The following is a 27,720-nucleotide window of genomic DNA, read 5'->3' as shown; positions in this document are numbered from 1 at the left end:
AGTACTTGAAGGGCAAGATAGACAAGAGATAGAGACCCTGTTTTTACAAAGAGTCACATGGAAAAAGGTAATGGGTAGAAATTGCTTCTGGGGAGATTCCTACTGGACTTTTCACAATGAGAACAACAGCTATGGAATAATCTCTCTAGGGAAGTTGTGGATACATCAACATGGGACCCTTTCAAGATTCAGCTGGGCTAGGTGCTGAGTCACCTTGTCTAGACTGTGCTTTTGCCAAGAGAAGTTGCTTGATGTCCTTCCAACCTGGTATTCTATGGCATTACCAATAATAGGAATGCTTGGTATTGAGGGTAAGCATCATCTAATGGGGAAGGGGATTGCAGGGCGGGTGCTCCTGTGGTGGACACTGCTGCCCTGGGTGGCACCTGAGGGGGGTGGTGGTGGACATGGCTCACTGGTGTGTAGAGCTAGTGGGCAGGGAAGAGGTCCCCACGGGGGACCATGGAGGCTGTGCTGGGACAGTGCCTGCTTTCTGTGAGGACAAACATCTCTGCCGTTAAACACGCTGCAAAAATGGGACCGAGAGAGAAGGGACCTTTGGGTAAAGTTTTGGACGTGAAGGCCCCGGTGCCTGGCAGCACAGTCAGGGTCCTTCACGGGGCCCAGCTGCGTGATGGCCGTTCCTATGTGGGGAGCTGTGTGACAGCGATGGGGCTGACACCCCCCACCCGTGACGCGGTGGGGTGTCAGAGGGCTGTCTCCCAGCAGCGGGGGGCAGGAGGCTGGCGGCACGGGGAGAAACGGGGTGTGGCTGACCCCGCCTTCCCCCCCCCCCTCCACCTCGGGCCCGGCAGGGGTACCGCTGAGGGGCAGGGGGCTGAGCCCCCTCTCCCCCCGCCGCAGGAGCCACCGGGGGAGACGCGGCCCCGCTGACAGGAGCGGCGGGCGGCAGGGGCGGCCCCGCCCTGAGGCCGCGGCGGGTCCGGGCGGGGCGGGGCGGCGCAGGGCGCGCGCGGCGGGCCGGTGTTTACATTCCGCCGCCGCTGCACGTTGCCGCCGAGCGCGGGGCTCCCATTGGCCGGGAGGGGCGGAGGCTCCGCCCCGGGGCGAGGCCGAGCTGGGCGCGCGGCGGCCGGTGGCGTGTGGGGCGGCTGGCGGAGCCGCCCCGGAGGGACGCGGACACGGGGCTGGATGCGGCGGATCGGGGATGGCGGTACCGGGAGTGCCCCCGTCGGCGGGGTCGGGGAGGCGAGCGGCTCTTCCAGCGGGGCGGCTCTGCCGGGGGGGCGGCAGCGGTGGCAGCCCTTCTCCCGGTATTGCCCGCCGCTCTTCCGGGACGCCTCCGCCAAGGGAACCGGGGCGGGCGGGCGGGAGGTGCGGGTATTCCGGTGGCGTCCGGGGGAGCCGCTGGGCCCCGGGCGGCCCCGCGGCGAAGGGGCGGTGCTGGGGCGAGTGGGGCGCGGGCGGCGGGCGGGCGGAGAGCTGTCTGCCGCCCTCGCACATGCGCAGCGCGCGGGCCCGTGCCGCGCTATAAAGGGACTTGGCGCCGGCGCCAGCTGAGCAGCGCGGCCCGGGCGGCGGCGGCAGAGGTGCGCGGTGGGCAGCGGGATGGGGTCCTGCCGGTGGGGATGAGGGCGGCCGTTCTGGCGGTGGTGTTGGTGGTTTTGGTAGTGCTGCTTAGTGCTGGCGGCGGGGGTGGTGTTGGTGATGGTTGTGGTGGCAGTAGGGGTGGCGGTACCGGCATACCCGGTGCCGGTGTGAGGGGCGCAGCCGCGGCGGGCGGTGGGGAGCCGTGAGGTGGGCGAGCTGCCTTCCCACCTGGGCACCGTTTTGGAGGGATAGCGGCTGAGGAGACCCATGGGGTGGGTGTCCGCGCCCGGTCCCATCAGCCCTCTCCGTACCCTCCCGCCCGGGGCAGGGAGGGCTGCGGGGCGCCGCTGTGAGGGGCGATGGCCCGGCCGGGCACCGCTGGCGGGAGGCAGCGTGGCGGTTCGGAGTGTCGGCGGGAGCCCGCCATCCCCTCTTCCCCTTACCCCTCCACCCCATCCTGGCGGCGGAGAGCCCCTCGGGGGTGGCGGGGGGCGGGCTGCCGGGTTTTGGAGGGAGACGGGCGCGGTGGGGGCGGGGAAGGCGGCCGAGCCGCTTGGCGGGCTGACCTCGATTGCCGGCCCGCGCCGCCCGCCCGCACCCCATCCCGGTGGGTCCCGGCTCCCCCCACCCTGGCCCTCAAGAGGGGCTTGGCGAGAAAGGCGCCTGGTGGGGACACCCCCAGCCTCCTCACCACCCCCAGCTTCATAGCTCCCCAACCCTGCGGTCCCCCGGTCCCAGCCCGCGCTGAGGAGTCCCCCTTGTGTGTGTGGGTCCCCTGCTGAGGAATAGCGTCCTGCCTGGGGGAGGGGAGACGGGTGACCCCGGGTGTCGGGCTGCCGTCCCGGCAGGCCCACTCCCCACTTCCCCTCAGGTTTTGGAGGGAGCCTCGCTCCCGGCAAGGCGGGAGCGGGGGGAAGGGGAGGGGGACGCAGTCCTGCCCCGCTCCCTGCCCCCCGTCACGATTCCCCGCAGCACCCGTGGCCGCCCGGGCGGGGGGCAGGCGGCGGGTTTGGTCCCTTTTTGAGGCAGCCGGAGTGGGGGCAGCGGCGGTACCCCTAGCCCCGCCTGACTCCCGCAGCTCCCCGGAGCTGGCCGAGGCTCCCTCCCGCCCCGGCGCAGCGCAGCGCAAGGCCGCCGTCACCTCCTCCCCGCTCTCTTCAAATTGGCGCGGAACCGGCGCGGCGGGAGCGCGGGCGGCGGCGGGCGGCCCGGCTCGGCTCAGTTCATCCCATCCCGGCAGGTGTGGGGCTCTTCGCCCCGGAGGGAGCCGCTGGTGGATTCGGGTGTAGAGAGAGTGAGGGGGTCACAGCGCCAGGGAACCCCCTACACCCTCTTAAGAGGGACTTGTCCATTTACAGCTCGCCCCAGCCCTGGGCTAGGCTTGCCTCAGCCAAACTGATCGCTGGGATATGTGGGCATCCTTGTGTAACCCACTTAGGTGATGTAACCCCAGCAGGACATGGAGCTCCCTGTGGTCATATACCTCAGGTATCCTTTGCTCAGGTGTTCCTCACATCAGTAAAATACATGTGCCCTTCCAGTTGTGTAAACTGTGCTGCTTTGTGATGCTTCTTATAAAAAAGCTAGAGAGGGGCTTTTTGCTAGGGCGTGTAGCAATAAGATGAGGGGTAATGATTTTAAACTGAAAGAGGGTAGATTTAAAACAGACATTAGCAAGAAGTTCTTGCTAGAAATTCACCACTAGGATGGTGGTGAGACACTGAAACAGAGAAGTTGTGGGTGCCCCCACCCTGGAAGTGTTCAAGACCAGGTTGGATGGGGCTTTGAGCAACCTGGACTAGTGGGAGGTGTCCCTGCCCATGCAAGGAACTTGGGACTCTGTTGTCTTTAAGGTCCCTTCCAGCCCAAACTGTTCTATGATTTTGACAAGTATGGAACTTGGTTCTAACTTCTGGAGGATATGTTAACTGAGCTTATGTTATTCCTTTGGTTCAGGCAGAGATCTTAGAATCCAAAGAAGATGTCAAGACGCAGGTACGCTCTTAGCATCTTAACACACTAAGCTTATCTCTATTCATCTAAAAATCATTCCTCTCCTAATATATCTTTTTGCTCTTTGCAGTAGTCGTTTGCAAGCCAAGCAGCAGCAGCCACTGTTATGTCAAGAAGAATCTCCACAAGAACTGCAGGCACCAGAATATCTCCAGACAAGAAAAAGGAGAACAGCAGAGGTGAGCAATTTGAGCAACTTGAAGAGTTTAATAATGCTGAAAGTTCTCATTTGGATGGGAGAATCTTTACTTTGCTGAGTTAGAAAGTGAGGCAGGAGCAGAACAGTTTGCTTTGCTGGTTTCTGTGCTGGTCATTGTCAATGTATTGATATGTGTCTTTCTTCTTAGCAGGAGATTAAGAAAAGAGAAGATGGGAAAATGGCTAAAAAGCATCAGTATGAGATTAAGGTAATTCAGTCCTGATTACCAGCTCAAACTAGGCGAGTGCATCCATCTGGTTTATGTTCGTGGGTGTGAAGTTGTGCATTCCACACTAAAAAGTATTGAAAAATTTCTACCTGCAGGTATTAAAACCTATGGGAGCTCTGCACCTTAGCATCTTTTTATAGACTTGCATATTTTTTTCTACACATGGCTTCGTTACAGAAAAAGGGTATTTCATGTGAAAACCATTGCACAGTAGAGTTAGGTATAAAAATTAAAATAAAACTAGATATTTTAGAATAATTTAATATGAAGAGCTGGTAAGGCTTAAAGGCAAGTCTTAACAAGATGATTACACTTGTTTTAACTAAGTGACTATGAAACCACACCTTTAGTTAAGACAATTCATAGTCACACAAGCCCTCTTTACTTTCATTTAACAGTTCCTTTTATTATTTAAATCAATTTAGAAACCTGTTTTAATTAACATAGGCTACTCCTAAACAAAGTGTGGGGCTTCGCAGTTGTTTGCTTTAAAATGGATTTGTTAAAAAAAAATTCCATTGTTCTCTTTCTAAAGCAAGTAAGCCAGCTATAGTCAATCAAAACTTCTGATTCTCAAGTTGTCTTTGCAAACACACACAAAAAAATACATTGTAAGTATGTCAGCTCTGTTTGGTGTGAAACTGTGTCACAGCTTAACTTTGCTGAGAAGGAAATCCTTCTCCTCTGTCTTGTCTTCCTTAATGACTGGCCATGTGCTCCATACCCTGCCTTGCTCCATTTTAGGTTCTTTTTAAATGAAGAAATATGCAGGTTCAACTTGCTAGTTGGACACCACAAAGTGAGTTGATGTTCTGACAGGTTAGTGAGTTGAATCAATGCAGCAGAGGGTCTGACAAGCATCAGAGCTGACAGAAGGAAGGGGGGGTACTTGTGCAGTGAGGTTTGCAGGAGAAAAGGAGGAGTGGGATCTCCCTTTTCTCATGGTTCTGTGATGGTAAGATCAATTCTGCTGGAATACGTAATTTCATTCTTAATTGACTTTGGCTATAAGTAGTTTTAAATATACTAATGAAATTGTATGTAATTTAACTTGTAAAGCAGCCACAAAGGAAAAGTTCTGTGTTCAGAGGCAGGTGTTCCCATTCTCTGGGAATGGGATTCCCCCCTCACTCCACAGATTGTAATTGAAGTTCTGTGTCCCCATTTTGAAGGCTGTCAGCCATTACACCATTGCATATGCTCCATACATTTGATGCCTTCCTACTTGTACTGGTGGTGTAAAACCAAATAAGTATCATCAATACAAGTTACAGAGTTAACTAAAGTAGTCTGGCATTGCTTCTTGGAAGTTTTCTGCATTAGTAACTTCAGGTTCTTCTCTTTTTTCAGTCATTGCATCCCATATTTGGCATAGACAGGCTGAGAGATAGTTCACAGCTGCTGCTTGCTCTGTGGGTATCTAGCTTTGGAGCTGAAATGGGTGGCTCCTCTCTGGAGTGCTAAATTGGAAGATAAGGTGCTGAATTTCCACTGAGAGAGAGTAGAACCTCCACCCCCTCCTTTCTTTTCCCTCTGAGTAGATAAGAAGATAAGACCAGCAACCTCCTGTCCTGTGCTTCAGTAGCAATGAGTACCTTTGCCTCATGTACTGCAACTGAGCAGTTCAGGCAATGGATAGGTTACCTGTAGGTTCAGAAACTGAAGGCAGTTTTCTTCCTCAAAGCTGAGTTTCCCAAATTTATCAAATTTGTTCATACATGTTCAGTCTTGGTAACAAAAGGCTTTGTTGGCATTTGGTCTCTGTCTTGAGCCTAGTACTTGGATTAATGCTGAGGTCCAAAAAGGTGAACATACATACATACATTACATATATATTGGTTTTGTTACTGTATTTTAATTTACATCTTGCCTTTCTTGCTCTCATAGTAAATTCACATTTAAAAGATCCCTTGTTTGTGTTGCAGAGCTGTTGGCCGCCCACGATAACAGGAGGAGTCTCGCCTTGCATAATCATTGAAACACCTCACAAAGAACCAGTAACCACTGACTTCTCAAGATTCAAAAAATACAGGTTCAGAAACCTCTTCATAAATCCATCACCTTTGCCAGAACTCAAGTAAGTTTACCAGAGGCAGAAACTGTTTGTGTTTTATCAAGTATGCTGAATGATTGTAGTAAAATCTGCTGTTGTATTGTGTTCATAGAATAGGGGCAATTATCAATCCATACCTCTTGTTTGTTCCCTCATCCTACAGTGTCAAAAACAAACAAACAAACAAATATTCTGAGGTTTGTTTGTGGTTTTTTTCCCCACCCAGTCTTATAAATGCACCAGACAGAAAATTTTAATCTTTTAGAGCAGTCCTTTTATAACTTAGCACTGGAGACACTAAGTGGTAAGAGGGGCATAATGGTTAAACTAAACTTCTGTCAGTGCTGTCGCATCTGAGTGACCAAAAAAATAGGCAAAGTTTTCTTTAAGAACTTAAAAAATGCACAAATATGCAAATAAACTTGTGGCAGTATTGCTATGCAGGTAGCTTACTAATGTAATGCAGTGTGCTTGGTGCAGTCACAGTTCTAGAAAGTTTTCCTTCTGCAAAGGGATAGATTAGCTGATTAAATAGGACTTTTTTTCTTCAGTTCTGAATTTCTTAGCCATTCGGGTATGTTAGAGAAATGCCCTGTTTGCTGTTTGCATCAACCTGATGTTTAATGAAAGTTGCTTACTGCAGTATGGTAGAGAGAAATTCTACTGAGCTGAATGAGAAGCAGAACATGAAGCTTTAAGTTAACCTTTTTAGATACACCATGTTTTTCCTTGTTCTGCCAAACCTTGATCAGAGCTGGGGGGTGCTGCATGGTGATGTCTTGCCACAGTCTCTTTTACTAAGTTTCAAACACCCCTGCTCTTCACTCTCAGTATTGCTCCCAAGCTGCTGAACTTTACTTTAAAAAAGTGTGCTTTTCTCTTTACCTAGCAGATCACACCTTGGATATGCATTGGAAAGTTTAGTGCAAAGTAACTTTTTAATAATAATAAAATTAGTAAGCGAGGGAATTCTATGGGCTTCCTAAAAGAAGCTGTTGGAAAGTGGTGTATCCCAAACATCTGCTCAGATACAGAATTCCATGCAAGGAGTTTAATCCTTGATATTCACCTCTTGTAAATAGGTCAACATACCTTTTCCAATTAGCTGAATAAGAGGGTCACTGACTGTCTCCTCCCTTCCTCCTGCTTGCCTAACTGCTGCAGGAAGATCATAATAGATCTCTCAGTGCCTGCCCACTTCCCTGGGGAGACTTGTACATGAAACAAGCAAGTAGCTTTTGACTTAAGATGGCAGAATGGCACTGATCTGAGTTAGAATTTGTAGGTGATAAGGTCTGATTAATATCTCTCTGGCTTCTGCTTGGGGAAAGGTAAATATTTAACTCCAAAAATTTCAGTAGGAATTCAGCATTGCATTGATTAATATGCTGTTTCCCTATAATGACTACAGGATGAGAGGTACACCTAAGAAAAAAACTTGAATCAACTCATAATAATTACACATTAAAGCCAAGCCATATTAATGATGGCATCTTCTTCCCAAGTAGAATTGAGTGCTAATAACTTGGAAGTTAGTTATAAACAAGAAATCACAAGAGCCTGTTTCTGAGCCTTAAGGTAGGCTAGGAAAGGAAGGGATGGACTTTTAAACACCATCTGTAAATGTTTTTCTCAAACTAAACTGGACAACTTTGTGTATGTTTTGTGTTTCTGGGGGAGTGAGATTGGTTTTTTTTTTTCTTTTTTACTGGAATGGTTGTTTGTTGGGATGTTTTGTTTGTTTTTTCAATCTTGCTCTCTGGACAACCACCTGACTTGGCAAAATAGGAAACTCTGGTTGTATGTACAATTTTGGGATACGCAGGATCAGTCTTGTTAGCTGGTCAGCAACACTAGCCTGGCTGATGATCTTGGCAAGCTGCTATTGGTTTAAATTGTTCAAAGTATACCTGATTATTTTTTTAATATTTTTTTTTAATTACCATAAGGATATTTAGTATGCAGAATTTTTCTTTTTGTTCCTGAATATCTGTAAACAATAAGTAATGTTTTTATACTCCTTTTGTGAATGTGTATATATATACTTAACAATGTTTTTATTCCATAGCTGGGGAAATTCCAAAGATGTCTGGCTCAACATCCTGAAGAAGGAGAACAGATACATTCATTGCAAACACTTCACATCACTACATCCTAGTTTGCAACCTCACATGAGATCAATACTCTTAGACTGGCTCCTAGAGGTGTGTTCTTTCAGTTACTTTGCTGTGTGTTATGCCTGAGAAGCTTGGCAGATAAATGCAGGCCTTCTACATAAAAAATTGGAGCAAAATGTGTAATTATGATAAATGACAAAACTAGTTTGCAACAAAAGGGTTACAAGTTACAGATTTTGATCCTCCTGGTGAGCTACATTCAGTCCTCCCTGGCGTGAGAAGCTGAACCTTCCACACAGGGCAGTGAGTAGGAGTACTTAATTTTTTTTCTTGCCACAGTCCTTCCTGGGAAGGGGAGAAATCTGTTTTTGAGATGTTTGTATTGAAATTGATATAATGGATAAGTTATAGAGCTCTAACTTTACATTTCAGACTGTATCTAAACCATGGCACAACTGTATCTGTAATGAGGACTTGAGTTATCACCCTGGCCTCCATAAAAGGAGCTCTTAGATGTCAGAGCTGACACTATTTTCTAACTTATTAGTTCTCTCCTATGAAGAGAGCAGAAGGAAGTAGTGCATTAGTGGCTGGAACCTGGAGATTCTTGCTATAGACAGGTTCTTCTTTGGAAAGGGTTATGAATTGTGTCCATATTCCAGTCTAGTTGCCTTACTTCAGATTGTTCCAGTTGTCACACAAAGTGGAAGCTCTCAATTTTGGCAGCCTGTGTGAAGGAGTATCAGTGTTGTAAAGGGAGAGCTGTGTTCTGGAGGTGTTTCCAAGAACTCTGTATTGAGCATATTCAAACACCATTGTCAACAGCACTCCCTACCCATCAGCAGAAGGGGTCTTGCAGGTTCACCAGTTCCATATGAAGTACTCCAGGGAAGCAGAGGTTGCAGTTGCACTTGTGCTGTCTGCTGGAACAGTGCTAATAGCAGGGAATTTCAAGGAAAAGGAAAGGTGTTTTGTTTCATGTGTTTGGTTTTTGTTGTTTATTTTTTTTAATACAGAGTATAAAAATTATTCCAGTTGTGTGCTTTTCTACTTCTTCTAATGTCTAATTTAGATATCGCTGCTTAATTGTGTGTGGGTTTTTTTGTCTTTGTTTGTTTAATCTTGAAATCATCTAGTATCTAAACAAAAATCTCAGTGAGGGCCTTGTTGTCCTGCTCAGTGGTTCTGTATGCCACACTGGATTAAAATCCCAGCAAATTTGAGTCTTCCAGCAGCTCCTAACATTGTCTTCAGTAACATAACTCAGATCCTATTTAACAAGATGAAGTATTATTAATTATGTTTGGGCAAAACACTTTTATAGAAATTGTGCTATTTATTTATTTATGGGTGGGCCTGGTCTGCATGTTTGTAGTTCTGAATCTGATTTTAGTTACAATATTGGAGCAGCACATCACATGGCAAATACTCGATCAGGTCTAAAGCTGTGGTGCTATTGCCAAGCAGTTTCATTTTTGATGGTCAGAAAGGTTTTATTTTGCAGATAGGCTTTCAGCTTTATCTTAGGAAATAGCTCATAGTCGTGAGATTTTATTCTGACTTTGTATCAAGTGAAATAATGAAGCAGGGCAGGAAGCTTGGACTTGATCTGTTTCTTGGATATTCTTTACTGTTGATTGTAAGTAATTTATAGAAATCTAACTAGTTTCTTAGTTGTAGAAGAGATACAGAGTTGCAGATAAACTGGACTTGTGGTAGACCCACCCAAATTCAGTTCCAGATTAGAGGAAAGAGTAGGGCAGTTTCCTTTTTTATTGAACTGTCACCACTTTGATACAATGCATCTATTAAAAGGTTTCCCTGGCAGGGCACCTCACAACTGCAGGGAGCAGATGGCTGCTCCTGCAGTTTTGTTCCTGCTTAGCGAGGCTGTGGTGTGCCTGAGGGCTTGCAGGCAGCACTCCTGCCTTGCCAGCAGAGCCCCCTCCAGCTTACAGGAGCTTCCAGGATTCATTGCTGGAGAGCCAAAGGTTTCAAAGATTTACTGTGTCCAGTTCTGGGCCCCTCAGTTCAGGAAGGATATCGAGGTCCTGGAGCAGGTCCAAAGGAGGGCAACCAGGCTGGTGAAGAGACTCGAGCACAAATCCTATGAGGAGAGGCTGAGGGAGCTGGGGCTGTTCAGCCTGGAGAAGAGGAGGCTCAGGGGAGACCTCATTGCTCTCTACAACTCCCTGAAAGGAGGTTGTAGCTGGGTGGGGGTTGGTCTCTTTTCCCAGGCAACTCTCAGCAAGACAAGAGGGCACGGTCTTAAATTGTGCCATGGGAAGTTTAGGTTGGATATTAGAATTTCTTTACCGAGAGAGTGATCAGACATTGGAAAGAGCTGCCCAGGGAAGTGGTGGATTCTCCATCCCTGGAGATACTTAAAAAGAGACTGGATGTGGCACTCAGTGCCATGGTCTAGCAACCTCAACGGTGGTTCAAGGGTTGGACTTGATGATCTCTGAGGTACCTTCCAACCCAGCCAGTTCTACGATTCAAGTATTTCAGTGGTTGTGCCCTGGGACAGGCTGGCCAGGAGTGCAGGGAGGATTTGCTCCGTGACTTCAGTTTGAGCCCAGAGCATTCTTTATCAAGCTAAATGGGTTTTTTGTTTTGGTTTTTTTTTTTTTTTTGGTGGTGTTTCTTGTTTGTATTTCCTCAGTGAAGCTTTCTTCTTTCAGTAGAAAAATGTACGCATTTTTAAGAAAATTGGTTGCTACTTAGTTTGGAAAAAGTGCATTTTCCATAGACAATCCATGTTTTGGGTAGCAGCATGTGAAATATTTTTTCCAGTCCCATAGTAGCCACTACATTCTAACACACCTGGGTATGTAACAGTTTGTGTGGGCAAAAAAGATTAAATAATGTATACTGTGTTTATTACTAGAGTCTTTTAACAGAAAAAATGAACTTTTTTTTTTTTTTTCCTATTGTAGGTGTGTGAGGTTTATGCACTCCACAGGGAAACCTTCTACCTGGCTCAAGATTTTTTTGATAGATTCATGTTGACTCAAAAGAACATTAACAAGAGCATGCTTCAGCTCATAGGAATTACCTCATTATTCATTGCCTCCAAACTTGAGGTAGGAAGCTCTGTTACAGGGAGAAAAAGATACCAAATTTGGAATAAATGTCATCACTGTCATTTTAGTTATTTCTTCTGTTTGAGTCTTTTGAACTTGGTGGTTGCATGCAATGCTGAAGGTGCTAGGGAAATTTTTTTTCTCTTCCTTCTTTTGTACGTATGCCAGTGTCTTGTGTGGCTTTTGTCTTCCCTTTCTTCAGCAGTGGGGAAGGAGACCATGTAACTTAAAAGGTATGCACGTGTGCTAAGAGTAGTTTAAGTTTTGTTGTGTCTTAGTTTCTAAGTATATAGCAGTTAGCAAAAAATCTCAGGAATGGGCATGGGACTTCTACAAAATGAAGCCTAATTTTCAATTTGGTTTTACATCAGGCTGATGTCCCTATAAGCCCTTTAGCAGATTTTTTTTTCTTTTCTTTTAAAGTGTAGCGATGGTGACACATTATGTTGTGCACTGCACCTATGTACCAAGAGCATATACAAATCTATCTTTGTAGAGGGCCTGGTAGGCTTGACTGAGAGGAAAATTTGGGATATTAATTTTTTATACTTGGAACTCTCCTGATGTAGCTGCTGTTCCTTAAGCTGGGATGGGGCACTATAAGCAGCTGTTTCCTATAGAAGTTCACATGGCATTGGGTTGTGCAGTCAGCTGGTAGAGCAGCAGTTCTGCTGAAAAGTTCTTTGTTACTAACACACCTAGCTAGAGGAGGAGTTAACCATCTCTGCACCATGGGTTTTGCCAGCTGTGGAGGCTGTGGGATTTTCACATACTTATTTTAGCCTTTTTTTAATTTATTTTTTTTACTTTAAACCTACGTAACTACATCAGCATCAGCTGTATCAGAAAGCTGTTTTTAACACAGCAGTGTGCTGTGAGAATGGGATGGTGCATGTTTTTCCATCAAATGGAATGGCTGAGTAAGAAGTGATATATATTAAAAGCTGTTCTGGTTGTTTGGTCAGCACTGATTTCCCCAAAGTTAAAAAGTTGCAAGATATCCATAATATTTTACAACAGGTAGCATGCAACCTACTTGTTTTTAGTATCTCATTTGGTAAGTTTCAAGTCATTTAATATAATGAGGAGAACACTGCTGTACAGTAAGAAATGCTAATATTTCAGTATGGACTGAAAAGTATTTGCCAAGATCTTCTCAAGCTTTCTTAGAACTGTAAAGCACTCTAATCTTCACTTCTCTGCTTCCTCCCTTTAAAGGAAATCTACGCTCCTAAAATACAGGAATTTGCTTATGTTACTGATGGTGCTTGCAGTGAAGATGATATTGTAAGAATGGAACTCATTATGTTAAAGGTAATAACTTTGGTGTCATTAGTGCCAGTTGAAAGACTTCCCAGCCGAGCCTCGTATTTTGATGTCACTCTTGTGCTTAGAAAAGGAACGTGTTCAGTATGTCCCTCTTCCTGCAAAACAATGAAACCTTCACTGTGTGTGCAGTGGACCTCGAAAGCCCCTGTCTGGGGTGAAATCCCTCTCTGCTAGAAAAGGACAAGTTTCTCATGTTTATATGAAAGTAAAAGCTCTTCAGAGGTACAGCCAGCCATAGGACAGAGCTGTTGCTCTCATGTACTGCACTTGCAGCGTCCTTTTGCTGTTCAGGTGTCAGGGCTTCTAGGGAGACCCAGGCCAAGAAATGGCACTGCTCAGTACTCCTTGTGTTGGAAAGGATCTGTCTATACCACTATAAAACTCCTTGTACACTTATTCTTCCTTAATAGACACAATCTTTAGGTTCAGGCAGTGAGCCTGAAGGGCTTGGGAAAAAAGGTCTTAATTTTCCAGCCCCTCTGAATGGGGACAGTGCATAAGATCCAACTGCACAGCTGTAGAGATAAATGATTGTGCCAACTGTAATACATCCTATTCAAAAAGTAGGAAGAAGCAATCAATAATGAGTATTCTTGAAATTGTACATCATCTTTAATGGCTTTTGAGGGTCTGTGCAATAAGCTGAGCAAACTCTGGGGAGGTATGGGGAAAGAGATCAGGGCACAAAACTATCCTTGCATGGTTTAAGGTGCTCACCCATTTAATATTTTTGCAGGCTTTAAAATGGGAACTGTGTCCAGTGACAATTGTCTCTTGGCTGAACCTCTACCTTCAAGTGGATGCTCTGAGGGATGTTCCAACAGTGCTGCTACCTCAGTATTCTCAGGAAAAATTCATTCAGATAGCACAGGTAGGTAGTAAGGTGTATCAGAAAAGGCTTTTGCAGTGATTAATGCACAGCTGAACATTGCACCCAACAAGCCATTAAAGAATGGTTTTCCCTGTTTCAGCTTGCCTGTTACTTTGTTAAGAAATGTGCAAGTTTGGCTGCCAGACAACTTTATACCAATTGTAGACCACAAGCACCCCGGTGTTTCTTGTCTTCCTGCTCTCACCTATGTTGAGACTTCTGTACATTGGAAAAATAATAAAGTACATCTTTAATTACTGGTCACTATAGCAGCAACAGCTCTGAGAGGAGGGTAGGCACTTTAGGAGGCTGCAGTTAACTGTTCTCACCTTTATTATCTGTAGCACTGTTTCTGTAGGTTTGTACAGGGCAGTCTGAGAAATGTGTTTTAATATGTGTGTTTTAATATTTTGAAACTGCTGTTACTTTTTATGGGCATGTGTTGTGTCCAGCCTCAAGATGGCTTTGTGGTCTAAGCCACTGAGCTGCTAAGTAATAGTTTAAGGAAATACTTTCCTGTAGCTGTGTCAGGAGTTTCAGTGAGGTGTACTTAGACCTGTGCAAGCAAACGGGTTTGCACATTACTGGTCAAGTGCAACCTGGTTTGCATCATAACTCTGTAGGACCCACCTTAATTGCAGTTAGCGCCAAAACTAAATTAGATGCATGTGACTGATGCTAAAAAGCTCAGCCACACTGGAGAGCACAGACTGCAGGAGAGCAGACTGCATGCAGAGAAGTTTCTGAGACAGAATTATACTGAAGTATAATCTTGTTAAGATTTGTCAATGCCTCTGGTTTTTATTTCCTCAGCTCTTAGACCTCTGCATTCTGGATGTGAATTCCTTGGACTTCCAGTACAGAACACTAGCTGCTGCAGCCCTCTGCCACTATACCTCAATTGAAGTAGTGAAGAAAGCTTCTGGTAAGAAACCTCTGTAAGCTTGGCCTTGTTAGGCAGGGAATTCTGAAAGCTGCTCTGTGCCTGAGGCTGCTAACAGTGTCGTGTTGCTTTACCAGGCTGCTGAAGAGCAGAAGCTACATGGACACCAGTACTTTGTTCTTCTGTTGGGGTTTCCCCCCCTCCTCTAATTTCACTTCCTTCCTTACACTATTTCACATGTTTAAAGACTCAAAAAAAGAAGGAAATGTTTTCAGAAGCACAGGCTTAGCTAGGGAAACAAAGCAGATTCACCCTTCTTCATTCTGGGCTAATGCTAGTACACTATGACTTCCAGTTGTTTGGTGGATCACAAGCTATGATTATTATTTGGCTGCTTTTTTGTCCTAAAATGTAGTTATCAAGCAGTCATCCTTGGCTGTCAGCAGCCATCACTTAGCCTCTGTGCTAGGTCCTGCCAACTGATTCCTTATAAAGGACTGTGACAATAGTGTGTGTGGTTTTATAGTCTGACCAAACCCTTGTGCTCCAGATGCAAAAGTAACTTCAGCCTCCCCTGGTAAGGAATAGAAACCCTCCAGACTGAGCAGCTTTGCTCAGGAGCCCGTGCTCACCATCCTCCATCTCATGGCTTTTATGTAATAAGCACAAGGAAAAGGTAGGAGTTTCTGGGAGGCTGTTTCTGAATTTTTATCTGCACAGTATTTATTGCTGTTGTTTGGTTTTGGTTTTTTAAGTTTATGGCCCCTTTGGAATACTGTGCAGCTCCTCTGTGATATCTAAATGTATTACTGCGTTCTACCCTCTAGGCTTAGACTGGGACAGCATTTCAGAGTGTGTAGAGTGGATGGTTCCCTTTGTGAACGTGGCCAAAAAGGTCTCTGTGAAGCTGAAGAACTTTAAGAAGGTTGCAGCAGAAGATCGACATAACATCCAAACGCACACCAATTACTTGGACATGCTGGTAGGTGGTTTGTGGATCCTCTGGCAGCTCTGAGAGTTCATCACACACGCCCTTCTCCTGGCTTGCTTCACCTCAGCCAGCATGGTCACTGGGGCCCAACCTTTTTAGTGTCTGTGCTTGATGATGCTGTCAACTGAAGGTGTTTTATGGTAACACTCACAAGGCCACAAGTAAAAGCTTGGATTAGTATCTCTATACTGGTGAAATGTTTAAAAGATGATGTAATCTTTACTGTGTTGTGTAGTGCTGATGAGTTTTTTTATTCCTAATGCTGGATACTTCAGTTGTACCAGCAGTGTGAGGCAGCACTGCTGAACAGTAGTACTGAAACAAAAGTAGAACTTGGCACAGTTCTTAATTGTCTTCTTCCTTCCCTCATTCACAGGAAGAAGTTAACAGTGGAGTAGCAGCTACTGCCCCAGGTCAGTTATCACCTGTGTCAACAGGAGGAATAATAACCCCTCCCAAAAGTACAGAGAAGAAATGAAGGGTGGACAAACCCTCACGAACCATTTCAGAAACAGGACTTGGTGCTTCAGAACAAGGCTGCACTAAAGGTGACTCGTGCTTTTTGCTGCTGTTGAAGACTTGAGCAGTAAAAGATGTGTCAGAGCAGAAGATGGAAATTGAGACCAGTGTCCTCCTACAGACTTGATAAAAGATTCAGACCAAGCATCCCTCCCTGCTCTCACAGGAGCCTGGATTACTTTGGTCCATTCTCAGACAGAACTTAGGTTAACTCTGACAATTCCTAACTTATGAGTTCCAAGAACTTTTTAAACATGGTTGAGTGGCAAAGTTTGTCCACTGAACTTACATGCCAAACTTGCTTTAACTTGGGCTAGCAATGCAGGAGACTTTATGACAGCTTGTACATATTACCTCTTGTTGTTTGGTTCTTTTTTTTTTTGTAAGGTCAGTGCTTAGTGCCTGTCACCCAGGAGCTCAGGTGCAGTATTACAGAGGTCAGTGGGGCAGCAGTTTTGGGTTTGGTTTTTTTTTTTTTTTGAAACCACTGCTTTTAGATTACAGTGTAGTCAGCCCTGCAACAAATTCTAGCTCCACAGGAGGAGGATGAATTTATGGTGGTCCTTTAGGGCTGCTCTAAATGTAAGTTCCAGTGTAGCACTGACCTTGGGTAAGAGTACAGGCAAAGGTGCTGCTCAACTACCCTTAACTGGAAGAAGCATAGTCCTTGAAGGAAGGAGTTTTATTTTGTACAATCCAGCCACCAGCTTACAAGACCAAACACAACAAGCACTGGAGAGGGTATGGAAAAAAGTGAGCTGCTGGTACTCTACAACCACTCATGTAGGAACAGTATTTTAAACTAACTGTGGAGCTGTATTTTATCAGTGTTTCTAAACAGCATTAACTACTGTGTTTTCCTTGGAATATTCACTACCTCTGCCTATGAGGTGCTTTACTTCTGTGATGAAGGGACAGTACTGGGAAAGATGGGTATTGGTCCTCTTTCCACCCGTGTCCACCATCCAGGAGCAAGGTTTACATGACATCCAGCAGTCTGAAGCTGCACTAGAGCATCAGGTGCTACCCCCATCCTCATTACACTCATTCTCTTAGCAACTTTACTATCATTTTCAAACAAGCCATTGTGGAACTAGCTGAAGTTGTTTCCAACCTTCTGTACAGTTTGTAAAAATATGGGGTTTATTTTAAGATTTCATCTATTTCTAAAAAGAAAGTTACTGGACTGTAAATGTTGTATAAAAATTTAAATGAATTTTAAAAATAAAGCCTTGCAATTTTTTTTTCACTGCCACATATATTACAGTAGTCTTCCAGAATTACCCTAGAAGTAAAGTTTTGCCATTGCTTGCAGAAACTTCTTTTTCCTTCTCTGTGCAGCAAGCTGCAGCACTTCCTCAGGATTACTGGCATTCAGCTCTGTCTGGCCAATGGCTTTTATCTGAAAACAAAAGAAACAGCACTAGCAACACTCACTCTAAGTAAAGCTGTTTTATTACACACCAGTTTCAGTGTTGGTGCAACTGGTGTGTTTTTCCTACAACGTGCTCTGCCACCCCCACCTCAGCAAAACTTAGGTGAGCATCCACCCTCTCCAAAGTACTGCACAACAGCATTTCACCTGAAGTGGCAATTCTTTTCAAAGATGGTTTCAGAGTGTGAAATGGAATCCCCTTCCCCAAAGCACCCTGAGTTCACTTACTGCTATCTGCCGTTTGTCTGTCTCTCCTCTCTTGTGGTGGAGATCTGAATGTAAGTCAAGAAAAGACACTGGGGTAGGAAACAGACTTTTTTCAACCATCAACATCCCGTGTGAGCTGTGTGTAGTGGTATTCTAGTGAAAGGATACATGTCAAATACTCCAAGATGGTGACATCCCAGATGTACTCATAGTAAGAATCCATGGCATCATGACTAAAAGATAACACAGGTATCTAGCACATTCAGATATTACATGTGAATATATGCAAATATATTACACTTATGTATAAAATTTGTTGTAATTTACCTGTTTTGTTCCTGCAGTGCCTTAAATGCAGTTTTATAGTCTACTTCTCTGAGGAACTGGCATAAAATAGCTACCTGGAAGGAAAGACTCACAGGTGACTTTCAGAGCCTTAATTGTCTCATCTACTGAAGTCTTCCACAAACTGCTTCAGCAATCCCACTCCAGTTCTAGACCTAACCAAGCACTTGTTTCCACAGCATGTTCTGAGCAAAGAACTTCAAGAGCATACACAACTTATTCAGAAATACCAACAACAGCAGTAGCTAAGAAGAAGAAAATGGGTTTTCATTCAAGTCTGAAGGGACTGACTTGGCTTCCAGGTTTGCAAATATATTAATAGTTCTTGATTCAGAGCTTGATAAAAGCCTTGTTACTTCTTGGAGAATGAACAAGCCCATTAAACAACACTGACCATGTGGCTATGGAGAACAAGGCCAGGTTCCACCCCACAGATACCACAGTCTCTTTCAACTCCACCTGAAATAAATGTCACCTCTATCCTAGGTAAAAAATGGGAGCAAAAAAGGCAAAAAACCCACAAAAAACCACAGACTATTTCAACTTGTTACATTTCCAGACATGTTTACTCATGGAGTCCTTTTAGTGTCCTAAAAGCAACAAGAACAAAACACTTTATTGCAGATTGCATTTACAAGGGAAATTAGATTAACTTCTACTTTTTCAAAAGTTTGTCCCTCAACCTTTCAACATTTCTAAACTAATGTTTTACTTAATGTCATGTTTCACCTCTTACCTGGGTGTGACAGTTCAGTAGAGAACAACACTTGATCATTCTTTTTATCACCTGCAGAATGGTTAAAACACAAAGTTGAAATACTAGTGCTGGAACACAAACAGCAATTTTTAAATATATATTTTTTTCAAATACAAAGACCAGCTAAATAACTTTTCATTCTTCTAACTGGTCCCAGCAGGTCCTGGGTTTTAGCACATCCATCTACTGATCAGTGGAGCCTCCCTGACTTCAGGAGGGCAGTTGTGCTATCAAAGGGCTGTTTCTGGTAAGAGCATCTCCTGAGAAGCTTCACGCTGACCTGCTGCCCACAGAAAAGGCCTGGCCAGGGTGGGACCAGCACACACACCCAGGTGATCAGCAATGCTGCTAAGGCCAGGGTCCAGCAGAGCTGGTGAGGCTGAGCAAGCTCTGATGCTCTGTGCTGAGTTGCTGTGTGCTGAGAGATGCTCTGCGCCGAGAGCTCCTGTGTGCCGAGCTGCTCTGCCCCCCTGGCACTATGCAAGGGGAGTAGCTCTGCAGGGATCAGCTCGGAGAAGGCCACACCAGGAGGCACTCTCGGCTCCCATTTGCTGACTCCTGCACTGGGAGTTCAGTACCAGGGCATTCCAGCTGCCAGCTCTGCACCCTCAGTCTCTATTTCTGTGCTTCAGTGAACAAAAAGCTTTGGATTTTCTAGTCTTCAAGCAATAAACAAAGAAAAATGTATCTACAAGGATTCAAATCCCTAAACACATCAGGTGTAAAATCTTAACAGGCTACAGGAACATGTGTGTGTTTAGCACTTTTGTTTCCTCAGACAATCAGGATGCTGACAGAGTCCAGAGAGAGGTTTTTGTAGATCTAAATCCCATTTTAACTCACCTGGTCTGTGTACACATCTGGTGGCACCATCTTAGTAAAGAAGTCTGAGCATACAGCTCCTGCCTGTAGGTAATAGTGAAGGGCTGCTGAATACTGATTCGTTGCTGCAGTGGAAATAAGCAAAATAAGGTCTTAAAGTAAACACAGCAGTTACTCTACAACTGAAATCAACTGTTTATAGAATATCTCATAGCTGGTACATACATCTTATTGCTGAATTCTACTGGAAAAGCACTTGCATATCATTGTTTAAAAGCACAGACACACAGGAGGTGGTAAAACAGAGACAGACAGAAAACTACACAATCAGGAAACCCAGCAAGAGGCAGAGTTCTGCCTTTTGAGAATGACTTTTTCATTTTCAGGTATTTTATTTTAAATCCATCAACCACAGAATGGAAAAGAAGTTTGTCTTCACTGAACTTAGCACACAGATGGTAGTGAAGGAGCTTGGTTGGTGTGGGTTGGGGGCAAGCTTGTGCCACCACTCACACCTCATACTTCAGCACTTGTTTTACTCCCAGTGAATTCTCACTGAGCTGCTGTAAAGCCAGTCAGCCCTGAAGGGCTCTGCAGTGAGAGCTGTCTGCATGTCCACATTGCTTCTGAGAGACAGACCTGACACAAGCCAGGAGTGCTCCAACCACTGCTCTTTCAGCCAGCAGAGTCTGAGGCTTCCTACACAAACAATCCCCTTCTGGGAAGCTGCTCCACTTTGTACAAGCAGTAAATACAGCCAGTTTCTAACCTTGAAGCACACTCCCATATCTAAAGCAACAGCCCTAAACAGAAGAGGAAGACCTCTCCTCTCACCCCAATGGTTATAAAGCATCTTCCAGACAAATTTGTTTCCTTTGGAAGCAACAGGCTACAATGTCTGCACTACATCTTACTGCACACCACAGACATCCCTCTGGTCCAAAAAAAGAGATTTGGAAACATGCACCTTGCCTCCTGCAAGAGCAAGCAGATGGCAGAGGCACAGCACATACCCTGTTTTATTGCCAGAAAAAAAGCAACCTGGCTCAAATGCTGAATTTCACTGGACTGGTTTCAACAGGTAATTTAAGTCAAAGGTATGTTCAGCCACCTTTGAGGATAGCTATGGCCATGTCCTTCTCTAGCACATGCACCAGGTGCTACTGTACCTATCTGGCCATCTTCTGAAAGTTCATTCTTCAGCACCTACCTCTGACCACTCTACTCGCACTACAAAGTAAGCCCCAAGGTCTGGCTCTAGATGGGGGAATAATTAATTTAGGAGAGCAGAGTATCACTTAGGATGGGCAAGACTTCCCCAGGCAACTGCAGCCCTGGTAGTGTCTGGGTGCATGCCATGGTGCCCACAATCTGAGACACTTTACGTCCAAATTCTGCAGGCTGTTCTCAGCTGAGGAGCAAGAGTGGGTACTAGGAAAGTGGTGGCTGAGGACAGAATGACAGGAAAGAGCTTCTCATCACAACTAAGAACAGATTAGGAGTTCATGCTTCCTTGTTCACAAATCACGTACTTCCCTATATAAAAATTCAGATCTGCTCTGCTCATCTTCTACTCCACTGAAGTTGATCTCTACATTTAAATGCAAGCACTATTCTCACAACTTTCCATTCACTTCTAAAAGACACTAATTTAGGGGTGGCATCAATATACCACTCAAGGACTACCTGTACCCCTCAAGAAAGTGAATGATGGCTCTTACAGTAAAGTTTCCCTTACCCTAAAAGCAAGTCTGCATGGCACCTCAAAAGTCTCTCTGCAGGCTTAGACAACCTCTCAGATAAATTCACCCACACTACTGCATCCAAAGATTTTCAACTCTTGTAACACTTAAGCTTATTAAAATAAGATGAAATACAAGGAGGGCTATGTCAGGCAAATGGCAGAGAAGCAAGGCACCCCTAAACACATGCTAAAAGCAGACATTGGTTTCACTTACCAAAATATATATCTGCCTGAATAATTAACCAGAAGTGGTTGTTTGAGTTGATAGTTAATGCATAGCTGACCAGTTCTTTTACTGTAACAGCCACAGCTTCAAAGTCCACTGATTGAAGGCTATTAAGAAGAAAAAAAAAAGAGAGAAAAAAAAGGAAGAAAATTAATTCCTAGGTGATTTTTGTAAAAAACACTAATCTAATTTCATATCTAGTTAAAAGTCCAAAGCATCTTGCATTAAATGTCAAGCAAAAATAACTCCAGGAAAGATTAAGTATTAACTAAGACTACAGTTGAATTGTTTCAATCTAGCAAATCTGATGGAACTTGGACAAAAAGTCAGAAATTTATCTGTGGCTGACACAAAAAAAAGGTTTCTGAGCAAGAATATATGTTCTCAGTTTCATGGACCCTGCAGGCAACACCTGAAAACACTGCCACAGCATCTGCATAAATGGCCACAGCAATCCCTGTGACCAGCTTGGAAAGGAAGGCTGGAAATGGTTTGGCACAGTGCTTGGGCAGCCCTTCCCAAAGCTCATGTGCAATGGCTGTTTTTAAAAATTTGTTTTTTCTCCCCCTAATGCTTAATTCTGGTAACCTTGAAAATTACTTTCTTCTGTTCAACATTATAATATACACTGAGATTCCGATTAGACCAATTAGACAGATGAACCACATTAAGCATCACATCTCTATCTCTCTCTCTCTCTCTGGATGCATACATGGAATCTAAAACAGTGATGCTTTAGCCTCACAGAGCCTCTAAACTTCACTGGAGAATCTGACTTCAATCTAGCCAGAACACATAATTTGCCACTTAGTATTTTAGAAATTTTTAAACATGCCTCAAAAATATTAGTTAATTTGTATTAAAATACTACGTAGTTCACATAGTTACACACATCTCAGTAAAGCTCACAGATAAAAAAAATCTCCTCAGTTTCTTGGAATTGTATCTCCATCAGGACCACCAAATTAGCAGCAAAACCCTCCATGAAGTCAGATCAATCTGCCCACAAAAAGAATGGCCTCGTGACAAAAATCACACTAACACACAATAAATAATATACACAGTAACTGGAACCAAGCTAACTACATAAACATGTATTTTGAAAACTGTATTTTTAATTATCATCTTACTTGGGAATGGATGAGGGCCAGATGGAAATGTGCTCTGCTGTAATATCATTCACAATATCCTCCTAAGAGAAAAAGGATGGTAACAGGTATTAAAGAGAAAAGCATTTCAACAAAACCAAGTAAGATGTTTATGCTATATACTAACCCGAACATTATGAAGCTTGACAAACAGGGACAATATTGTGGTTAAAACCAATGGCTCCTGAAAGGACAAAAAAAATAAGTCCCATGAACAAATTAAACTCCACTTTCTTCCCTAAGCTTTAAAGCTACTTAAGAACTTCAGACATCATTGCAATTTTCTATTGAAAGGGGGCAGTATTTTTTTAAGAATTCTGCAACACAGGAATACTGCAAGAAGTTTCTGTAGGAAGTCTTTCATTACTTCAGATTTTCCTTAGTAACCTCTTGGATATAAACTTTATGTAGGTTTTGCACATCTTTATGTTGTTTCTGTGGCTACTGCCTAGCATTCAACTTAAGCTAGGTATCCTACAACTTTCTGTGAATTAACAGACCCACAAGGTATGCTATTCCACACTGCTGTAGGGCAGGTATAGCAAATTCTGAAGTGATTTGACCAAATAAGACACATTTCTAGCCATCAGATGTCTTATACTTAACAGGAAAAGGCCAGAAGAAAGTTCCAGTTGCAAATGCATTCTCAAGACCACTGTAACTTACCCGAAGCTTTTTGATGAAGGACAGCAATTCACTCCTAAATTAGGGAGGCAAATATCCATGTAAGTAATTGTCCACAGCAAAGAATTTATGCAGACTTAATATACTGGAAAAAAGTCAGTAAAGCAAATTCTTCACCTGTCAAAACACTCCTTCACTCCTAAGTTTACAAACGCAGGGTATACAAGTAAAAATGGCCAGGTAGGTTATTCAGTTTTAATACTGTCACTGGCAAGTCTTACATTTAAAACATTTAAGGAGGCAACTGTTGATTCCATCAAGCTCTAAAAGGCATGAAAATCACTTTGTAGTAAGTCAGCCATTGACTCTAAATGGGAAAGCAATTAACTGTACTGTAATACTCCAAGCTAGGCTTGCAACAGTGACCTGCAGGCTTAGAGAAGAGAGCACACTGTGATCATTTATAAGGCACACTGATGTCCTTGTTGTGCCACATCAGAAATTGTCACCAGGCAATCCAGACAAGCACAGGCTGTTTGGAAAAGTTTTCATGGTTTCTTTTCCATAAAACAACAGGGTCACTGTCCTTTACTGTTTGAGTAAGAGGCTGGAAAAAGTTCAGTATCCTGAAATACACCTCTACTGCCTTCCTTTTCCTTGCCAGAGGAAACCTACAACAAGCATGTACCCTCTTCCACCCATCCCACAGCAGCAGAAGCAGGTGGCCTTTAGGCACACAATAACCACATTGGCTCAAGAAAGGCAAAAAAAAAAGTCAGTAAGTTAGCAATGGTGCCTTTTCTGAGTTTCTAACATGGAAAGCTGTTCAATATAATCACATATTCCAGAATTTACTTTAATAGGCAACTTATAATCAGACTTGGACTTAAGAAGAGGCTGAAAACAGATACTGAGTGGATAAATCAGAGTCCTGAATCAGTCACTCAATCAGCTAAGGCTAAGGCTAGCAGAGGTTTGGTAACTGACAGTAAAATTATTCCAGCTGACAATACTGTCTTCCTTGCCCTCTCAGGTGAGCTAGAATTTAATTTCAAGATTGAATAACATCTTCAGAGTATGTTCTTCAGAAACAGAAAGCTAAGTATAGACACCTATGCTGGGAGGTTGGTGTTTAACAGTTATAGAAACAGCTAAGTGTCAGTGGAGTGTGCAGAGCAGTTCTGTTCAATGTGAAGCAGACACCTCCAGTCAGTCAGCTGAACTGCCCTCCAGATGCCACTGACTTTGCTGGAAGACCTGTACTGATTATAAGGCACAGCTGCTTTGGTGTCTCTACACCGAACTCAACCCCACACACTCCTTTTCTCTCTCTGAAAAGGAAAGTCAACACCACATCATTGCTAATGCCCAAAGACACCAGTGAGCAGACTGTTCACTTAGTGCCACAACTCTGACAGTGGAATCCAAACAATTCTTCAAGGAAACTTGGAGTCAAATACACAATTCAAACAATCTTTCAAAATAATTTAGGAAAACACACCTGTACATAATGCCTAGTGTAGATTCCCTGTGCTTTATCAAACTCACTCTACCATCATTCCCTCGTTTGTGCTGGCTGGATACACTGCAGATTTGTACAACAACTTCCCAAAGATCTTTAGCTGTCCGTCTGCTTTCTTTGGGACCTGGAAGTTCTTTGCACGTAGCAGCCAGCAACTGTCCCAGCTATAAAACGCAAGAGAAAAAACAGTAACTACAGCTTCTCTGGACAATGACCATAGCAAAGCAACTACTGGTATTTAAAATTAGTAAGCAAAACATTTTAAGTTACAGACTCCAAAGAAATAAAACTGAATTGCAGCAGAGGACAATGATGAGGAACCTGGAACACAAGAATTAAACAGCAGAGGATTTTTCCCTTTATTAGTTTCCTTAAGGTATATTTCATTACTGCAGGCTCCAGAAAAAAAGCTTTACTCTGTACTTAAGTATATTGCACAAAACCTAAAAAACATTAAATAGTTTTTACAAAGACTGGTGGCTCCCCAAAATTCCCTTAACTTCTATATAATAATTAATCTGAACTGAAAACAGAACCTTCTGCTACACGGAAAAAACTGTACCTCAAAATGGAAATTAGGAAATATCTCAGGTAAGCAGAGCAGGCCAAAAATTAATCTGTTATTTAATACAACCTACATTCAGCTTTATTGCCTGTCTTTGAAGTAGAAACAATACTGTAAAACCATTTTGAAAGTAACATTTTTAAAAAAAAAAAAAAAGCCTGAATGTGTCCAGAAATTCAACACTAGTGTTGGGTTAAAAAATGTAACCTATTAGAATGGAAGTGGCTTAGGAACTGCAAAACAAGCAGACATGAAGACTGAGATCTTTGCACTTCTCATAACTCCTGTATGAATCTAGGCTGAGTTCCAGCTAGAGAGGATAGTTACTCATTGAAGTGCTACCTGGTTTCAATCAGCTTATGGATCATAGCCACACATGCCTGAGATGCTTATGGAACCAACCTCAGCTGGCAGCCAGCAAGGGCTGAGATGCTGTTTATTTCATCTGTTCTTGTAGCACAGCCTCCATCTCTTTTGCCAACCAGCAAACACACTTGTTGCTCAGCCCTTCTACACTGGACTTGTTATGGCTACAAAACCCAACACACTTGAGACAGAAGGGTACATGCTTTTAAAAGTACATAAGACTTCTGTGGGAAAGAGTCAATTACAGCCTGACAAGGCTTTGACAGTGAGCACTCATTACCTTCACATAAGGATTAGTCTGAACCAGAGGTAGTGGAACTTGCATGGTTAAATACTCATTCTCACGCCAGTTTAACAGGAATGCAACACATTCTTCAGCTATAACTTGTCGAAGAGGAATATCTGGAAGAAGAGAGATTCTTTACTTAACTATTACAGGTTTTTTTGGACAAAACATGGCATCAAAGCATACATGAGAACAAGCTAAACCCACTGCCTCTAATCAGCCATTTCTGTTCTGTATCTTCTATCACAGAAAAAAACAATGCTTAGATTTCACCTCTGAAAATCAGCAGCAAGTTTCCTCCAAGTCATTACTCTGTGTGAAACCATTCAGATTGCTTTAAAAACCAGCAAAACTTTTCAGGTAAAAATGCAGATGTTTACCTTGTTCAAGTCCTTTCAATGCCACTGAACAGAAACTCAGTGTTCAGCAATACACAGGCATCATGATGTTACTGTTCTCATTTTCAGCTTCTAAAAACTAACCAAACTTCTGAACACTCAAACCAGTGTCTAACTTCACTGTTGTTTTTTCTTTTACACACCTAAATGATAAATCTACAATAAAAACTTGACTCTTTCCCTCCCTCACCCCCCCTCTTTCTCTCAGGCTTTGTGCTTTCCTGTGTCCCAGGGAGGACAGGAATGTACTGACCAGGTACTCTCATTTCCAAATACCCTCGAACTCTGCTTATAAGATCAGAAGGGGGACGTTCCCCAGAAACACCAGCTCCAGCTTCATGAGTGTAAATGTCCAGAAGCAGCATTTCATTCAACATGACTTGACGGAGTTTTGGAGAGAACTCTGTCACAAGCTCCAAGCAAGCAGCAAAAAGCTGTTTTGCATGGACAAAATCCTGCAAGAAAGAGGATGTGCATTGATGGTTCCTAATGGATTCATACAAGAAAACATTAAAAATACTGCTCTGTTCTGCTCTGTTCGGGCTGAACCAGCCTCAGTACTGTTATCATTAGCACTGCTCAAGTATCTCAATTACTATTTTGTGTTTGAGTCTTTCTGACTTGAACTTAAGTTCCAGCTTTTTCAAACAAAGCAATAATTCTGAATAAAAATATACCACAAGTAACTGTTGGCATAGCAGGTATTGGTCTCCTTTACCTCATAGTTTAGCAAACTACAGTACTGCCAATTACCAAGCAAATAAAACATCATTTCAAGAAATTGCTTATGTAAAACAGTTAGTCAAGAGGGCAGCACTTTGATAAAGAAGAACACTGACTTAGAAGTCAAATCACCCCTGGGTTTAGATACAATGTGCTTTAGTACATCGTAACTTCATTCATACAAAGTTTTGATTATCTCCAAGCCTAACCCACTGAAAATCATTATCCTCACTCTACTGATAGAATTACAATACAAACATTTAGCCATTATACAACACACACAGCTTCTTATTACATTTCCCTCACTACCTGGTTGTTCAGTTCTTTTTCTCAAAAAGAAAAAAGGGCTTTCTGCAGTTTTAGTGTTGGTAAAATTCAGCTGCCCAAACTAACTCCCCACAGTACCTTCAGATGCCTTGCTCACCTTGATTGCACAGCAGTGTAATCCCTTTGCCATAAGGATGTAGACCAAATCCCTAGTGAGATTGTCTTTGATTCCTAAAATAACATTGCCGTAAACATTTGGTACTTCCCACTGGGAGAGAAATGCATAGGACATTTGCACAGAAACAGGTTTTAGAATTCACATCACTGCTTAAACCATTAAAACCAAAACTCAAACACTGGAAATGACTGATATTTAAGTGCCAACACTTTCATTTCTACATCTAATCAGAAATAATTAATTGCTCACAGAAGTACAATAAATAT

The 27,720-nt window shown here is 43.6% G+C and overlaps 2 protein-coding genes across 4 annotated transcripts in view; one reads left to right on the top strand and one right to left on the bottom strand.

Moving 5' to 3' along the window:
- Nucleotides 1-259: 259 nt before the first annotated feature.
- Nucleotides 260-17,093, top strand: CCNE2 (cyclin E2). 3 transcript variants are annotated; one of them, XM_030445197.1, is made up of 12 exons: nt 260-311; nt 3,508-3,546; nt 3,635-3,743; nt 3,912-3,971; nt 5,918-6,069; nt 8,114-8,249; nt 11,102-11,248; nt 12,467-12,562; nt 13,314-13,448; nt 14,262-14,373; nt 15,159-15,313; nt 15,699-16,514. In XM_030445197.1, exons 2-12 carry the CDS (start codon nt 3,533-3,535, stop codon nt 15,798-15,800), a joined length of 1,218 nt encoding a protein of 405 aa, XP_030301057.1. In that variant the 5' UTR covers nt 260-311; nt 3,508-3,532; the 3' UTR covers nt 15,801-16,514. The 3 variants fall into 3 exon arrangements, with proteins under 3 accessions (XP_030301057.1, XP_030301058.1, XP_030301056.1); XM_030445198.1 differs by lacking the exon at nt 260-311 and adding an exon at nt 1,487-1,550 and having other exon boundaries at nt 3,915-3,971; nt 15,699-17,093; XM_030445196.1 differs by lacking the exon at nt 260-311 and adding an exon at nt 1,528-1,550.
- Nucleotides 16,509-27,720, bottom strand: part of INTS8 (integrator complex subunit 8) — a 25,788-nt gene continuing 14,576 nt past the window's right edge. The window contains exons 14-27 of the mRNA XM_030445195.1: nt 27,434-27,544; nt 26,540-26,741; nt 25,883-26,004; nt 24,651-24,835; nt 23,192-23,225; nt 22,653-22,709; nt 22,508-22,569; nt 21,366-21,484; nt 19,429-19,532; nt 18,565-18,615; nt 17,811-17,884; nt 17,652-17,716; nt 17,505-17,548; nt 16,509-17,243 (exon numbers count right to left, since the gene is read on the bottom strand). Coding sequence (XP_030301055.1) covers nt 17,127-17,243; nt 17,505-17,548; nt 17,652-17,716; nt 17,811-17,884; nt 18,565-18,615; nt 19,429-19,532; nt 21,366-21,484; nt 22,508-22,569; nt 22,653-22,709; nt 23,192-23,225; nt 24,651-24,835; nt 25,883-26,004; nt 26,540-26,741; nt 27,434-27,544 — 1,347 coding nt within the window. The 3' untranslated portion in view covers nt 16,509-17,126. The remainder of the gene's footprint in view (nt 17,244-17,504; nt 17,549-17,651; nt 17,717-17,810; nt 17,885-18,564; nt 18,616-19,428; nt 19,533-21,365; nt 21,485-22,507; nt 22,570-22,652; nt 22,710-23,191; nt 23,226-24,650; nt 24,836-25,882; nt 26,005-26,539; nt 26,742-27,433; nt 27,545-27,720) is intronic.

This window comes from Calypte anna, chromosome 2 (genome assembly GCF_003957555.1).
Source record: "Calypte anna isolate BGI_N300 chromosome 2, bCalAnn1_v1.p, whole genome shotgun sequence".
Classification (NCBI taxonomy): Eukaryota; Metazoa; Chordata; class Aves; order Apodiformes; family Trochilidae; genus Calypte; species Calypte anna.
Note: the sequence above shows the minus strand (reverse complement) of the source record. Positions and strands in the feature narration are given on the sequence as shown.

Coding starts and splice junctions, on each gene's coding strand:
- CCNE2 (XM_030445197.1), top strand. Junction 8,250..11,101: donor TCTTAGACTGGCTCCTAGAG/GTGTGTTCTTTC, acceptor TTCCTATTGTAG/GTGTGTGAGGTTTATGCACT. Junction 15,314..15,698: donor CCAATTACTTGGACATGCTG/GTAGGTGGTTTG, acceptor CCTCATTCACAG/GAAGAAGTTAACAGTGGAGT.